Below are 14,317 nucleotides of genomic sequence, written 5' to 3' on the forward strand. Positions count from 1 at the left end.
TGTCTGCAGTTCGTTATGCTACATACTTGGCCTCTGTAATTTGTAGGAATGCCTCCCATATTATAATGGACAGTTGGAAGGACAGGAATAGGTTCTCGTGTAACATCCACACCAGCAAAAATCATAGCAGTCTCAGATATACCAGGTAAACGTGTAGCTAACTGTTCTGGAGGTAAATGGTGCAGCTGAAGATAAACATGATCTTTCTCAGGTCCACAGCCTCTGTTGTGCATAAAAAAAAAATAATGCCACTTCTATCAAAAATGTGCAATAAATATTTATTCATAAAAATACAGTGTGTAGTCATTTGTAACATTACTTAACATAACTCCTATTCTAGACAGATTATTATTATTACTATTATGCATTTAGTTACCATTTTTAAAATGCTTTAAAAAAACTTACCTCTTAATAGGACTAATAATTTGAATGTTAGATCATCAAAAGCATAAAAATTTGGGAGAATTATTAAATTCTATTTAAATTTATTTAATAAAGCTTTAATTTTTTAATCCATATTATCTTCACTTTAAATCTATCACCCTTCAAGGTAAGTAGAAGAGCAAGTAATAAAGTAGCACTCAACACACAATATGAATACATTAGATTATAACAATTAATAACTTATATAATTTTAGTTGTGCTTAATGTATAAAAGGAAGAAATTTATGTCAACTAGAATATAATAAAATAACTGATGAAAACAAAATACAAAAAAATAACGTAGTTATATGACCATGAATTACCTTCCTTCTCTGATCTCAATTGTCATAGAACGTGATACAACATCTCTGGAAGCAAGATCTTTAGCAACAGGAGCATATCTCTCCATAAACCTTTCACCTTCACTATTAATTAAGAAACCACCCTCACCTCGACACCCTAAAAAAATGAAAAATTATAATAATATTAATAATAATAATAATGAGTAACATTATATACCAACATGTAAAATACACAGAACTCAAACAATATATACTGAAACTAACAACATTTACATTGAACATCTTAGACGATATTTGTACATTAGCAACTCTCAACTCTGCTAAAAAAGAAGATGCAATTCAATAAATAAATCAGCATCATTTGAAAATTAAAACACATCATTAATGCAATGAATGCATTCCATGAAGTCTATTAAAATATATTCAATTAAATTCAAATATGCTAGTAGTATTACAATTATGTATTTAGAAATTTCTTACTTAAAGATAAAATACTCATATAATTAAAACTTAAAACAAAATTTTTCTAGTACCTCATACATAATGAAAAGTCCCTTTCAAAAATGTAACTACACCATGAAGACTGAGCAAATATTGAACTATTAAATTAAAATAAAACTCCAAATACCTGAACTAATTTGAACAGTAATTCATCTCAGTTTACAGATTATTAGGTTCTCTGTCTTCTCTAGGAAAATTATTTACGAAATGCAAGAGAGAGAATTTTAACTTTTTATTAATCCCATTTTGGAAAATATGCATTAAAAATATTTTTATTTTAGTGAAACATAATATAAAAAACTTTTATCTACAACACTAACAATGAAATTATTCTTTACCAGCCTAAATACCTTTCTGAATGCATTTTTATTTCAATAAAAATCAAAGGAAAAACCATATGGATATTCATTTAGATAGGCTCAAATTTTTTACATTTTATCGTATTAATGAAATTAATTTTTTATGCAAAAACAAAATGTGTCACATAAGAAAATGATTTAAAATATGCTATTCATTAAAACAAATAAAAATGTGTGTTGAAACACAGTCAAAATTAAATCATTGATCTATCAATATTAATGTATTTTTGACTTCATTGGAATTGTGAAAGTTATAAATCAAGAAACAACCGATTTTATGCAAACTCAAAATTTATTCAGGATGAGGGCAGAATTTTTATTTCACATAATAACATATAAGAGGGCAGATAAACTAAATTCAGCAAAAATTTAACAGTCTTCACAAAAATATATAAACATAAAAATCTTTTCAATTCGATGAGACTAAACATTTTATGAAATATTATTGTTAAGTTAGAATACAGTACAGAGAAAGAAACTGTCACTTGGTCACAGGTTCCGGCTACGGCAACATGTGGTAGTACTGAATGCAGTAATTACCATTAATAAAATGGTTAGTCCTCTCTTTATACAGTCCACTCATTTAGTTTAGAACTAGAGAAACATAGTACAAGTATATATCAATTACAATTAATTTTAGCTAAAATGTACCTTCTGTTATAAGGCATCCAGCACCATAAATACCAGTGGGATGAAACTGTACAAATTCCAAGTCTTGATTAGGAAGACCGGCTCGAGCTACTAAGGCCATTCCATCACCTGTAGAGGTATGCGCTGAAGTACATGAAAAATATGCACGTCCATATCCTCTACAAAGGAATGAATTCAAAATTAATGGTGGAAATGATTTGCTTATATAAATCTTTAAAAAAAATTTAAAAAAAAAAAAAAACAACAATAAGAGACAGAAAACAGCTTTAATGGACTACCATTATCATATTCATATTTATATATAGTGTTTTAGGTGACGATGAAACTATGACAAAGTGCTTTCTTAGCAATTCACTCTTAAAGTAATTTAACTAGAACATAAGCACCACAAATAAAAAAGGGAGGGAGGAAACATTTCTTTTAAAAAATGGGTACTTTCTGACTATTGGCAGCTAATTTTTTGCCACATTAAGATGTAAAAAATAACATTATAAATGGCAGTGTTGTATAAAGTACAAAAAACAGCAACTAATAAATAACGAAAATAAAAATTAAAAAAACATCCACATTAAAGCATTTAATTCTCCCCTTTTTTGTGTGCTGTTCTCCTCATGTTCACAGCAAATTGTTTTTAATTTTAAAAAAGAGAGAGAGAATTGCATAAAACTGGCATTGCACACTCTTGTTTTCCCAAAGACAACTTCATGGAATGTTAATTGCCACATTCTCTACAGCAGGAAAAATGTCATATTTCTGAAGATATACAACACATTCTTTTTCCCCCATCAGTCAGCAAATTGCACAGTGCCATAATGATTTCTTAACTCCTCCCCTCTAAAAAAAATCATTTTACATTAATTCCTATGGGGAAAAGAGCTTCAGTTTCAAATATTTAGGTTCACAAACAGCCTTCAGAAATGAATGAGATTTGTGAACTCATTCATAATGTTAATGTTGAAACCAATGACCAATGATGTAATTATTTATGCTAACTAAATACAATTGAACACAAAATTGCACTTCCGTGCATATGATAGAGCTGCAATGCTAATTTGGTAATTGCCAATGTAGTGAGTAATGGACGCATGCTGAAGTTCCAGTTTGTAGTGTTGTTTAAAGTGAATGTGGTTTCTGAGAGTAATCACTATTCAGTAGTTATGGCTCAAAGGCATCATTTAAGTAAAGGTCAAAAGTGGTGAAAAATTGGTAGAATTGAGGGTGTTAAAACACAAATGATGGTCAACCAAGATTTGAATATCACTCAAAGTGTCATATCAAGAATTTGGAGCTGCTTTTTAAGCACTAGATCAGTTGATAAACAGCCTGGTTAAGGGTGACCACAAACAACATCTGCAACAGAAGACCAATTTCTGCCATAGTCGGCTCGTAGACACCGCAGAGATTTGATTTTAGACAAGTATAACAAATGGCCACACCGAGCTGCATGTCTTTCAAGAAGGTTCTGTAAGCACTCAAGAGATATTTGGAATAAGTATTGGAACCCCAAATTAGACTGTTTAGGGGTGCTGCTGGCCGAGTTTTCGGTAATGGATGACAATGCTTGGCCTCATGAAGCATATGTGGTGTCAGAATAATTGTAAACAGAAGATATCATTCGAATGGACTATCCACCTTATTCACCCAACTTGAGCCCGATTCAGCATGTGTGGAATGCCTTTATGGTGCCAAACTTCAGCTAGCCAAATTCCTCCCCAGACCCCCAGGAGCTGAGCACTTTTAGAACAGTGGTATGCAATTCCACAAGACTTGAACAACACTTTAGTAAAGTCTATGAAATCAAGAAGTGAGATATGCATATTTGCCATACATATGATAAGATAGATGACCATACACCATATTAAAGAAAAATAAAATTTAACAAGAGGTGACTTGATTTCTTTCAATCATTTTTTAATTTCCTTAAATTTTGTTTTAATTTCAATATTTTGCGAACAATCAACTGCCAAACACTATAATTTATGTTAACTAATGCTTCTGTACAAATTTCTACTAATAATTTCTCATTAAGTAACAGTGACGTTCTAGTTCTGTAATCATCCTTTAATTCTGATTACCAGTGTATATCATTTAATTTTGATTTATCAGTTACTTTAGAGAATTATAAAATTATATATTTTTGAGAGGTTTCTTGTTATTATCTGTAACATAAATAATTTGAAGAAGCATATTTTTTAAATGTACAAAAGAGTTAAAAGGCATCGAACTGATCTAATGTCCTGACCATATGGCCCTTTAAAATTTTCATAAGCTTCTGTTCAGTGCTATTCATTTATTTTTTTCTCATTATCACTTGGATTTTTTGCATTACTCTTTTTATTTGATATTATCCTACCACATTTTGATAATATATTTTGAAGCTTTAAATGGCTATTAAGTAGATATATATCCATATCCTGACACATTTAACAACTTCATATTTTAAAGAAATTGCAAGAGATGCCAGCTTTAGCCCTCTTTTTATTTACACAGTAGCACAATGCAGAAGCACTTATTTACATATTTTTTACAAGACTGCTTTAAACATTTTTGCTTGTTTTCAGTAATGTTGTCAAAATGACAGTTATTGACTTATTGGTATATAGCCTAATTCTTTCTTTTTTTGGAAACAATAAAAATTTTACAAAGTGTTTATGTATATACCATAAAGTTAAGAAAAGTAAAAACTTCAGCACACAAAGTGCACAAATAGAAACATATCACAGAGTCATATAACACAACATTAGTACCTAAAGCTGTACACATGATTTTGTAATATTCTGTAGCTGACTTTTTATAACAGAACTGGAAGTAAATGATGGTTTTAATCTGGTAGTGTGACAGTTCCATTTCAGACACCTTGCACTTGATGATAATGATATTTTTTTACAAAATTCATAACAGTTTTCTAAAGCAAGTTTCTTTCTTTCAAATACCAAACATCATTTGACAAAGTATGATTAAATACGGCAATACAAACTGTTTGTGCAGCCAATATTTGCAGTGGCGGGAAACTTTCATTAGAACCCAATATTTTCTTGTGATATCATATTTGTTACGATGAAGACAAAAGTAACCAAACTATACCAGAGGCATTGACCATTTTCTCAGTACACCTATTGTACATTTGTGGCATATTTTAATTCTCAAATAACTTATATGCTGAAATTACAATTAATACTGCTATCATAATGGGGTTAGTGGAATTTTCCAAAATGCCACGAAAATTACAATATTTACAGCTCAACTTGGTCAGTATTAGGTTTTTATACTTGCACTGCAGAGAAAATGTAATATATTAAATTAAAGATAATGAAGGGACTGCAACTAATGCTTCTTTAAATTCATGTACATGAATTACATTTTCAAGATTCCAACATTTCATTTTGCAACCCCAAACCCCACTTTACAAAAACCAGATTAAGAAACGGTGATCTGGAACTTGCATAAGAAAGCTCCAATTTACTTCATCTCAGGGTCTGACTAAGAATAATTTTTCAAAATGAACTAAGATACAAACTCTGGAGACTAATATATCTGTTCAAGGACCTATTCCTGATTTAAGTTGCTGCTACTGTAATTAAGCAGCTGGTTTCTTTGTACTCCTCAAGAATCCACCGATTTGCATAACATGTGATTTATGTAAATTCACAATTATGTAAGGGCACTAAAGCCCTAGAATTAAAACTGAAACCTACTAATCAGAAAAAGGATTCTGTAAACAATTTCTCCAAATCGTAATCCTTGCATTCAAATAATATTCATGCAGTTAGTTTAGTCACTTGTTTACCAATATTAGTGCTCACTGTTTATTTACTCTTGAAATAAATTTAAAGCACAAAACCACATGCATTAATAATAAATTTGAAAAAAAAAAAAAAAAAAAAAAAAAAACCCATTTACTTCAGAAGAAAAATTTTAAATAATTCATGTATATAAAAATGAGAAAATTATATTCACAACAGCTATAAATATAAATTGACTATTTTGACACTGAATATGATAGTGACAGGAAAAGTTTGAATCATTGAAAGCGTGTGTGTGTGTATGTGATTATGGCAAAGCCTCGACAGCTTTCTGCCTAAGGGAAGGAATGCCTTTGTGGAGGACTTTCTAAGAAAACTGGCTCGTATACAAGTTACACATGGGGAAAACCACGAAAACGCCCATGCAGCCAACCTGTTCGCGGAATTTGAACCTATTGAAAGCATGAACAGTATCCTAATAATGAAGGGCCATAACCTTTAAAAAGAAAATTTATGCCCGATTTCACAAACATGAAGAGAAATAGTTGTGTGACTGGATCAAGAATCTGATGTAGAAGTTGACGCCTGATAATCCACAGGAGAAGGCTACATCTTCGCATACAGATTTATAAAACTGGGCTAGCATCCAGACACCAAGCAGTTTGAAAATGCTAGTAGCCATTTCCATTCTGATATGTCTAGCTAAAATGCCAAAAAGCATGTGCATATACAATCAATTCTAGATATATTTGTAAGATGCTGCTCATATACTAAAATCAAAAGGACAACGCAAATGATCTCAACTTCAACAATGAGAACAGTAGAAATGCTTGAAATTTCTATTCACTATCATTAATCTCCAGCACTGATTCTCCCACTACAGAGCAAATTACCTGTCACAAGACCCAAACAGTTATTTTCACTCATTTTTACATTCTTTTGGATACTTTTATATTTTATATCCAAGATAAATAGTGCTGCATGATGTTTCATTAAAAAAAAATCTACATTCATACATGCATATGATGATAAATATTGCAACCTTTTACACTTAAGCAATTTAAAAATTCAACTTAAGTAATGATTTACAGAATGCATTACATATTTAACTTGGGGGATCAATATATAAGATTCTTTCTTGTCTCGAGGAGTCTTAACAAGTGTGGGCATAACTATTCTAATAGCCGATAATTTTTTTAATGGCATGAAATTCATTTGCAAACTGAAGCAAACTTGGTCCATCTGGTTTCTAACTCCAGTAAAAATAATATTTAACAATAAAATTATTTCATGTTAAAATACTTTTCTTTAACTCGGTTTAGAATTGATTAAGCATATTTTAACATTTCATGACAATCATTGAGAAAATAATCAGGTGGCTTGCATATATATTATATGCTCAGACACAATTTGTTTTTGAATGCATACAGTTAAGTTCAAACAGGAAAAGAGACAATGTAGGCTAGTACATATATAAATGCCTAGCTTATGTAAAAGTTTAGTTGTGAAGATAACAGCTTAGCATACATATTGAGATCAGATCCAGCTTAGAGTGCCTGTTTCACTTCGTAATTAGACATGTCAATAGGCTGCAATATGATCAAGAAATGATTAATAGCTTAATTACATTTTGTAGCATGTATCTGGTAATAAAATTAACCAGGTAGTGTTTCTAACTTTTTGCAGTTAGGCCCCCATTTACATAAAAGCATTCTTGCATGTGCATTGTTTAAATTCACCTCTGCAGGCAATTACAAAGCTGAATATATTAGTACTTCAGAAGTTGAAAACTTTTAATCTCATGCTCTGCTACACAATTTGTCATCAAGACTGACATCAGCATGCATGTGTAAATGCAGCTTTATACACCATTTCATTTTGCTTAATGCAAAAATTTCAGTACTTTATACACTATCCGAAACAATTTTATTCTCATTTTGTTTTGTAAACTACAGGTCATAGTTTAATAAATAATCAGTCTGCCTATTTTTGTATTGCCTAATGATAATTCGCAATGACAGCAATAATTTGCAAATTGTTCTGTAGAAGTAAAAAGTCAGCAAAATAAATAATTAAAAATAAAAATGTTTTCTAAAACTTACCATAAGTTATCTACTCAAGAATACAAAATTTACATTACATGAGAGTATTTTTTTAAACTATTGTAAACCCTAGTAAAAAAAACAATCTTGAAAATATTTAGAAATAAATATCTGAAAAAATATATTCAGAAAAACAAATTTATGTTAGAAAACAACTCTTAAAACTACACTTAAAATTACTTTTCAAAAATTAAACATACCCTGTTGCTAATACAGTATTTTTTGCTCTGAATCTATGTAAAGATCCATCTTCAAGACACAAAGCAATCACTCCTTTACAAATACCTTTCTCCATAAGCAGGTCTAAAGCAAAATACTCAACAAAAAAGTTGCAGTCATATCGCAGTGACTAAAACATAGAAAACATTTTCATCTCACAAGAACAAATCATAAAAACAGTAAAAAAAATTGTTATTATTATTATTGCAATACCTGTCCATAAAGAGTATGCAGAAGTGAATGGCCTGTTCTATCAGCAACACAGCAACAACGATGTGCTTGCCCTCCTTTACCAAAATTATATGACTGCCCACCAAATGCTCGTTGATATATTTTACCATCTGATGTTCGGCTAAAAGGCATACCATAATTTTCAAGCTAGAAATGGAGAAAAGCTAATTAAAATACTTACTGGAGCAAATAACAAACGTTTTCACTTACGCTCTTTAACAAATATATACATACACATTCCTAGACAAGTGTTCAATGTTGATGTAATTATGAACATAAATACCTCAAGAAGTGAATATGGAAATTACTCAGAGAATCATGATTATAGTGCCTGTGGCACTGCAATTAAATTGTGCAACAATAAGGAAATGAAGAACTATCAAGAATAAATCTAAAAGTAAGAAAAAGAGTATAATGTGGGCTACTGGGTGAAGATAAGTCTTATCAGTGAGTTGAAAGAAGCCAGTCTTAAGGACTGGATGACAGTAAGTTTACTATTCAGTGATGATGCATGAAAGACATAATCTAGAGATAGAATGCACTGTACAATTAGGAAAACTAACAAATATTAGAAAAGGAATACTTATATGAACTACACAAACAGCATCAACTACATCTCTTTCTACTACTTACAGGTACAAAAATGCTAATCTCACTGCTACCAGAGAATGTACAAAAAGGAAAACTGCACTCAGAGTACATTCTATAGTGTACCACAGACCAGTGAAAATTGCTAGCTGACAGTTGCAATGATGTCAAATTCAGTCAACAAGATATAGTGTTCAGTGCAATTATGTTATCTTTGAAAATGAGTCATGGTCTGTACTCAGCAATGATGAACTGCATACAGGCATCAGGGAAAATATAAAACAGTGTACTGATCCTGCCTTCACTATGGAAGTCACAAACTCCATATGGGAAGTGACTTGAAATGCCTTGGAATCAGTGGCATAGTTATAGATAAGCGAGATTATGCAGTCCACATTCTTGAATCTTGCCGGTGAGAGTAAATGAATAAATAAACAAAAAAAAAAAAAAAAAAGTTTCAGATTTTAAATTACATATAAAGGGGCATTTTTTTAATGTTTTGTGTGTTACCCTTATTTATTAAATATCATGTTCTTCGTACTCAAACCATAAAATTCAGTTCAACAGCAATATTGCAAATTAATTTTAAAATGAGCATATCTTTAGAATTTTCTATACAGTCTCACGCACTGGAGATAATTTTTTTTTCGTACAGTGTTGTCATTGCTTGCTTTGAAATCGCTTAGTTTTTTTAATCAAAACTTCGTTGAAGTGTTACAAAATCTGAAATCGATAATAAAACAAATTTCAAATTCAAATTAGGGCTTCCACATGCCCATATTCTATGGAAGATTACGTTATTCAAGTTTTGATGGCTCTAGGTACCATTGTTTTATCACAATGTGAGAAACATGCATACATTTATGCAGATTCCTCATTATTTAATTTATTTAAATATAAGACAGGGCGATAATGTATGGTGGCAACGATCTGAAAAGTGATACAGCCTTTTAAAGTTTTCAACGCAAAATGCCGGAATGAAATTAATAGTTCTTCAGGGCAAATTGTCCCTTTGGACCTTTTTTTATTATTATTATTATTACTTAATCTAGCAAAGAAATTTTTTTACTACTACTCAATTTGGCAATAATATCTCAAGATATCTAAAAAACTCATTAACTTAATGGAACTGCTACATGAATTCTTTATAATACTTCACTTTAATTTATCTCATTAATTGAATTAACTTACAAGTTTGGCTTAAACTCAAATTGCCAGTTTGCCATAATACTTCTTCCTTAAGTAAAAGATTAAACACCTTCGCATTTATTAATTATTGTTAATTGAATGGGAGTTGGTTTGTTCCCGTTGAAAAGTCAACCAATTTCTGATCAATGACGATAATTACTTAGTTTATTAATTTTCATTTCTAAAAGTTTCCATTTCTATTTTTCATGATTAAAATTCAAGTTCCTTTTAAAAATATTATTTTCAGGATTCAATTTCAATGCTTCTGGGTTACTTTCACTCAAATACATTCTACTAACTTTATATTAGGAGATAAAATACTCAATATTACTTTAGTAAATAAATTATTATTACATTACTTTGCAGCTATTGTGCACGTATTAGGAAATTTTTTTCGATTTCAATTATATATATATAAATGCACACATACATGTATGTATATTTATATACATACATACGTCAGTAGGTAAAGAGAAAATATATATATATATATATATACACACACACATATATAAAGTTTTACCTAACTGGAGCCTATTTCTCGTAACAGCTTAACGCCTTTGGATTTCTCTTTACAGCATTGAAAGCAGCACAGTACTTCACTCAAATCTTTCCTTTGTTTCATAGTAGATATAAAATATGTATATTTTATTTCGGTTGTATTACAACATGCCAAAGTTATTTCTCAATAGTTAATGTCTAACCAGACATAACACTGTTCTTTTAGAGTTAGTACTAGTGGGAAATATTAACTGTCAGCTCTGCCCCAGTTTTGAGGTAGAGTACTCTAGAAAACTATCTAAGGGTCTACCCTCTTTTCCTATCACCAAGCGACTCAAGAGTACTTCTATCTCGCCAGCATTTTAAGTGCTCCCATGCCATACAAACACTATACACTTACACACATCCATGCCTTCTACAGGTTTCAAAACCTAAGCCCATTAGTATAGCAAGCAGTATGAATAACCACTATACCAATCAGGGTGGCTTTTTCTAGAGCAGCATATACATGTTTGGGATTAAATGATATTTATATTCATCATCTACATCATGATAAAATTTCATTCAATGATTTGCTTTCCTCCCTCATGCTCAGAGAAAATAGCAAATTTCATCATTTAAATGATTCCTTCTGTGTACATCCTTTTTTTAACAAGTGTAATATATTCAATTCTAGCATCTGCAAAATTTGTTCCATATTACATTTTATTACAAAAGTTAGAATTAGATTAGTAAGAATTTCAATAAATGTTACTCCAGACAAAAAGTATAAAAATAAATATATAGAAATAAAAAATACAAAATTATATATATACTTCAATAACAGCTTGAGGAGCTTCTCGAGTCATATAGTGAATAGCATCTTGGTCTCCTAACCAATCAGAGCCTTTCACTGTATCATACCTAAAATGGAGAAACTTCATTATTACGTTATTCAGTTATGTAAACTAGCTGATGAATTAACTAAGTCTGCAAGAAAGCTTGACAATGGACTGAATTAGCACAAAAGCTTTCAGCCATATCAGATTTGAACCATATTCTCAAGGAAAACTCAACCAGGACAAAAAAACCCTCACTTTTTAATGCTGAGGACTTCTTCTACATTGAAAAGTGATACACAAAATCATATTATTAAAACGAGAAGAAGAAATAGCTAACATATTTAATTATGGTACAAAATAACACCCTAAACCTTCTTTCAGAGCAATCTTGTTACTGCATGTTGAAATCATACATGTATGTTCTATAAGTTTCAAAATAAAAAAATGAATTTAAAAATGTGTAGATCACAAAATGAAAACCTACAGTTTTTAGATTAAATGATAGACCACTTTTAATGCAAAAAAGCAGGTAGAGGATTTTAAAGATAGAAATTTTAATATTAAAAATAAACAGCCTTCCACCCCTTTTCTGAGTTAAAAAAATGAGTTTTAGCTTTGTTTGAAGCTTTACAAGAAGGAAAATGTATGTATATAATATTAAGTTCAAGAGGTGCAAAAATTAAGATTATCCTATCTAAGGAAAAAGGTATAGGTTGGGGTATATTTAAGGGATGTTAAAAGTAAAAATGAAAATTTAGATGGGGTTAAAAGGCCAATTGTACGAGATACAAATATTGGTAAAAACTTTGGTGAAAACATCAAAATTAAAGTAATGATGAAAAGTTATTACATAAAAAGTAAATAACCATATCAAAAATAAATTAATCAAACAGAACTTGTCAGGGGGTAAGTATTTAAAACATTAAACCAGGTTAATTACTGAGTGATGAATAACATGTTTTATTCCTTTTAATACTGTAAGACTCTAAATCATTGTAAATTAGACTGTTTTTTGAAAAATTATTTTTCAGGTGGTCTTGCACTGCTGAAGAGCTTCTTTGACATGTTATTCAAACTCTTCAAATTAAAATTAAAATAAGATTAAAAACCTTATTAAAGTTTAAAAAATGCTAAATAAGCAAACTAAAACACACAAAATATAAAAACACATTACATATAAAAATACAGGTAATTGCAAGAAAAACTAGTTATAATTATAAAACTTTAAATTTTATAACTCATAACGTATAAAAATGCAGTAAACTGCAAGAGAAACTAGTTATAATTTTAAACATTTTAATTTTATATATCATGAGTTTTTATATTTTGTGTGTTTTAATCTTAGTTTGTTTATTAGCACTTTTTTACTTTAATAATGTTTTTGTTCTTTCTTTATTTTAATTTGAAGAGGTTGAATAACATGTCGGGGAAGCTCTTCAACAATCTAAGACTACCTGAAAAATAATTTTTTAAAAAGCAAATTAATTTACTACAATTTAGAGTCTTACAGCGTCAAGAGGAATGAAACATACAAAATTACTCATTAATAAACCCATTTATAAACAATCATCACTCATTAATATAAACCCAGTTTAATGTTTTTAAATACTCACCCCTTGACAAATTCTGTTTGAAACATTAAATAGGAGCAATTACTTTTTTTAGATGTTTATTTTTCATGTACAGTACAAAGTCCATAATCCGGACCTCAAAGCTAGTAAACGCATAATGCGTTTACGCACGCATGCTTAATGTATAACGGACAGTATAAGCTAGGCTCAAATTATCTAATTATCTATTTCAGTTGATGTTGCAGATTGCGCTGTTCCTTAACCTTCTAATTGGATCTGGCTTATTATTTTTTGCAGACTGTTAGAACAATTTTATAAAAATTAAACTTGAACTTTCAATTATGTCAAAGAGTTTCCAATTCTCAAGCTGCCAAAGGATCTACAAAGCGAAGCATGTTTTGATGTCCATTAAACAAAAAGTTGAATATCTGCAAAAAATGGATAAAGGCCTATCCGTCCCAAAATTATGCGAGAAGTATGGCATTGGAAAGTCCACTACATATGACACAAGAAAAAGGAACTTTTTGAATTTTTTGTGGAAGCATCTTAAACAACTTACATTGAAAGAAATGTTTAATCAAGTAAACAAATAAATATAAATTTTTTTTTTTTTTTTTTGTAAATTTTGATACCCTTTAGATCATAATTGTTTTTTATTTCATAAATTACCATTTCATATTTTTAATTGTATAATTTCTGAATGCCATCTTACCAGATTTAAATTGATGATCTATAACCCGGAAAAACCCCTAATCCGGAATCGCCGAAGTCCCGACGAGTCCGGATTACGGACTTTGTACTGTATTAATTTGACACTGCTACTTTAATTTTGATGTTTTTCACCAAAGTTTTTGCTGAGCATGTCAGTGTTTTTATGGTTTACAGTGCATGTAACTGGATATGCCAGTTCTCTTTGGTACACCACAGAGGCATTTCCTTATGCAAATAACCTGCTGTAGTGTATTTGCAGGCCAGATGTAATTCAGTTGCAATACTCTTTCAAGTATGCACTAATAATTAATTACACTCAAGTGCAGCAAATGTAATTACATTGCAACTAAATTAATTAAATGAATTAATGGAAACAGAAATTACACTATAACTTAATTATCAATGA

General features: G+C 30.2%; 1 protein-coding gene across 1 annotated transcript in view; it reads right to left on the bottom strand.

Moving 5' to 3' along the window:
- Nucleotides 1-14,317, bottom strand: part of SdhA (succinate dehydrogenase, subunit A (flavoprotein)) — a 44,120-nt gene that overhangs the window by 15,493 nt on the left and 14,310 nt on the right. Inside the window, exons 5-10 of the mRNA XM_035353864.2 lie at nucleotides 11,624-11,711; nucleotides 8,514-8,678; nucleotides 8,282-8,430; nucleotides 2,237-2,394; nucleotides 747-882; nucleotides 27-222 (exon numbers count right to left, since the gene is read on the bottom strand). Coding sequence (XP_035209755.1) covers nucleotides 27-222; nucleotides 747-882; nucleotides 2,237-2,394; nucleotides 8,282-8,430; nucleotides 8,514-8,678; nucleotides 11,624-11,711 — 892 coding nt within the window. The remainder of the gene's footprint in view (nucleotides 1-26; nucleotides 223-746; nucleotides 883-2,236; nucleotides 2,395-8,281; nucleotides 8,431-8,513; nucleotides 8,679-11,623; nucleotides 11,712-14,317) is intronic.

Source organism: Stegodyphus dumicola, chromosome 3 (genome assembly GCF_044657685.1).
Source record: "Stegodyphus dumicola isolate Sdum_Otavi_A_Nest chromosome 3, ASM4465768v1".
In the NCBI taxonomy this organism is placed as follows: domain Eukaryota; kingdom Metazoa; phylum Arthropoda; class Arachnida; order Araneae; family Eresidae; genus Stegodyphus; species Stegodyphus dumicola.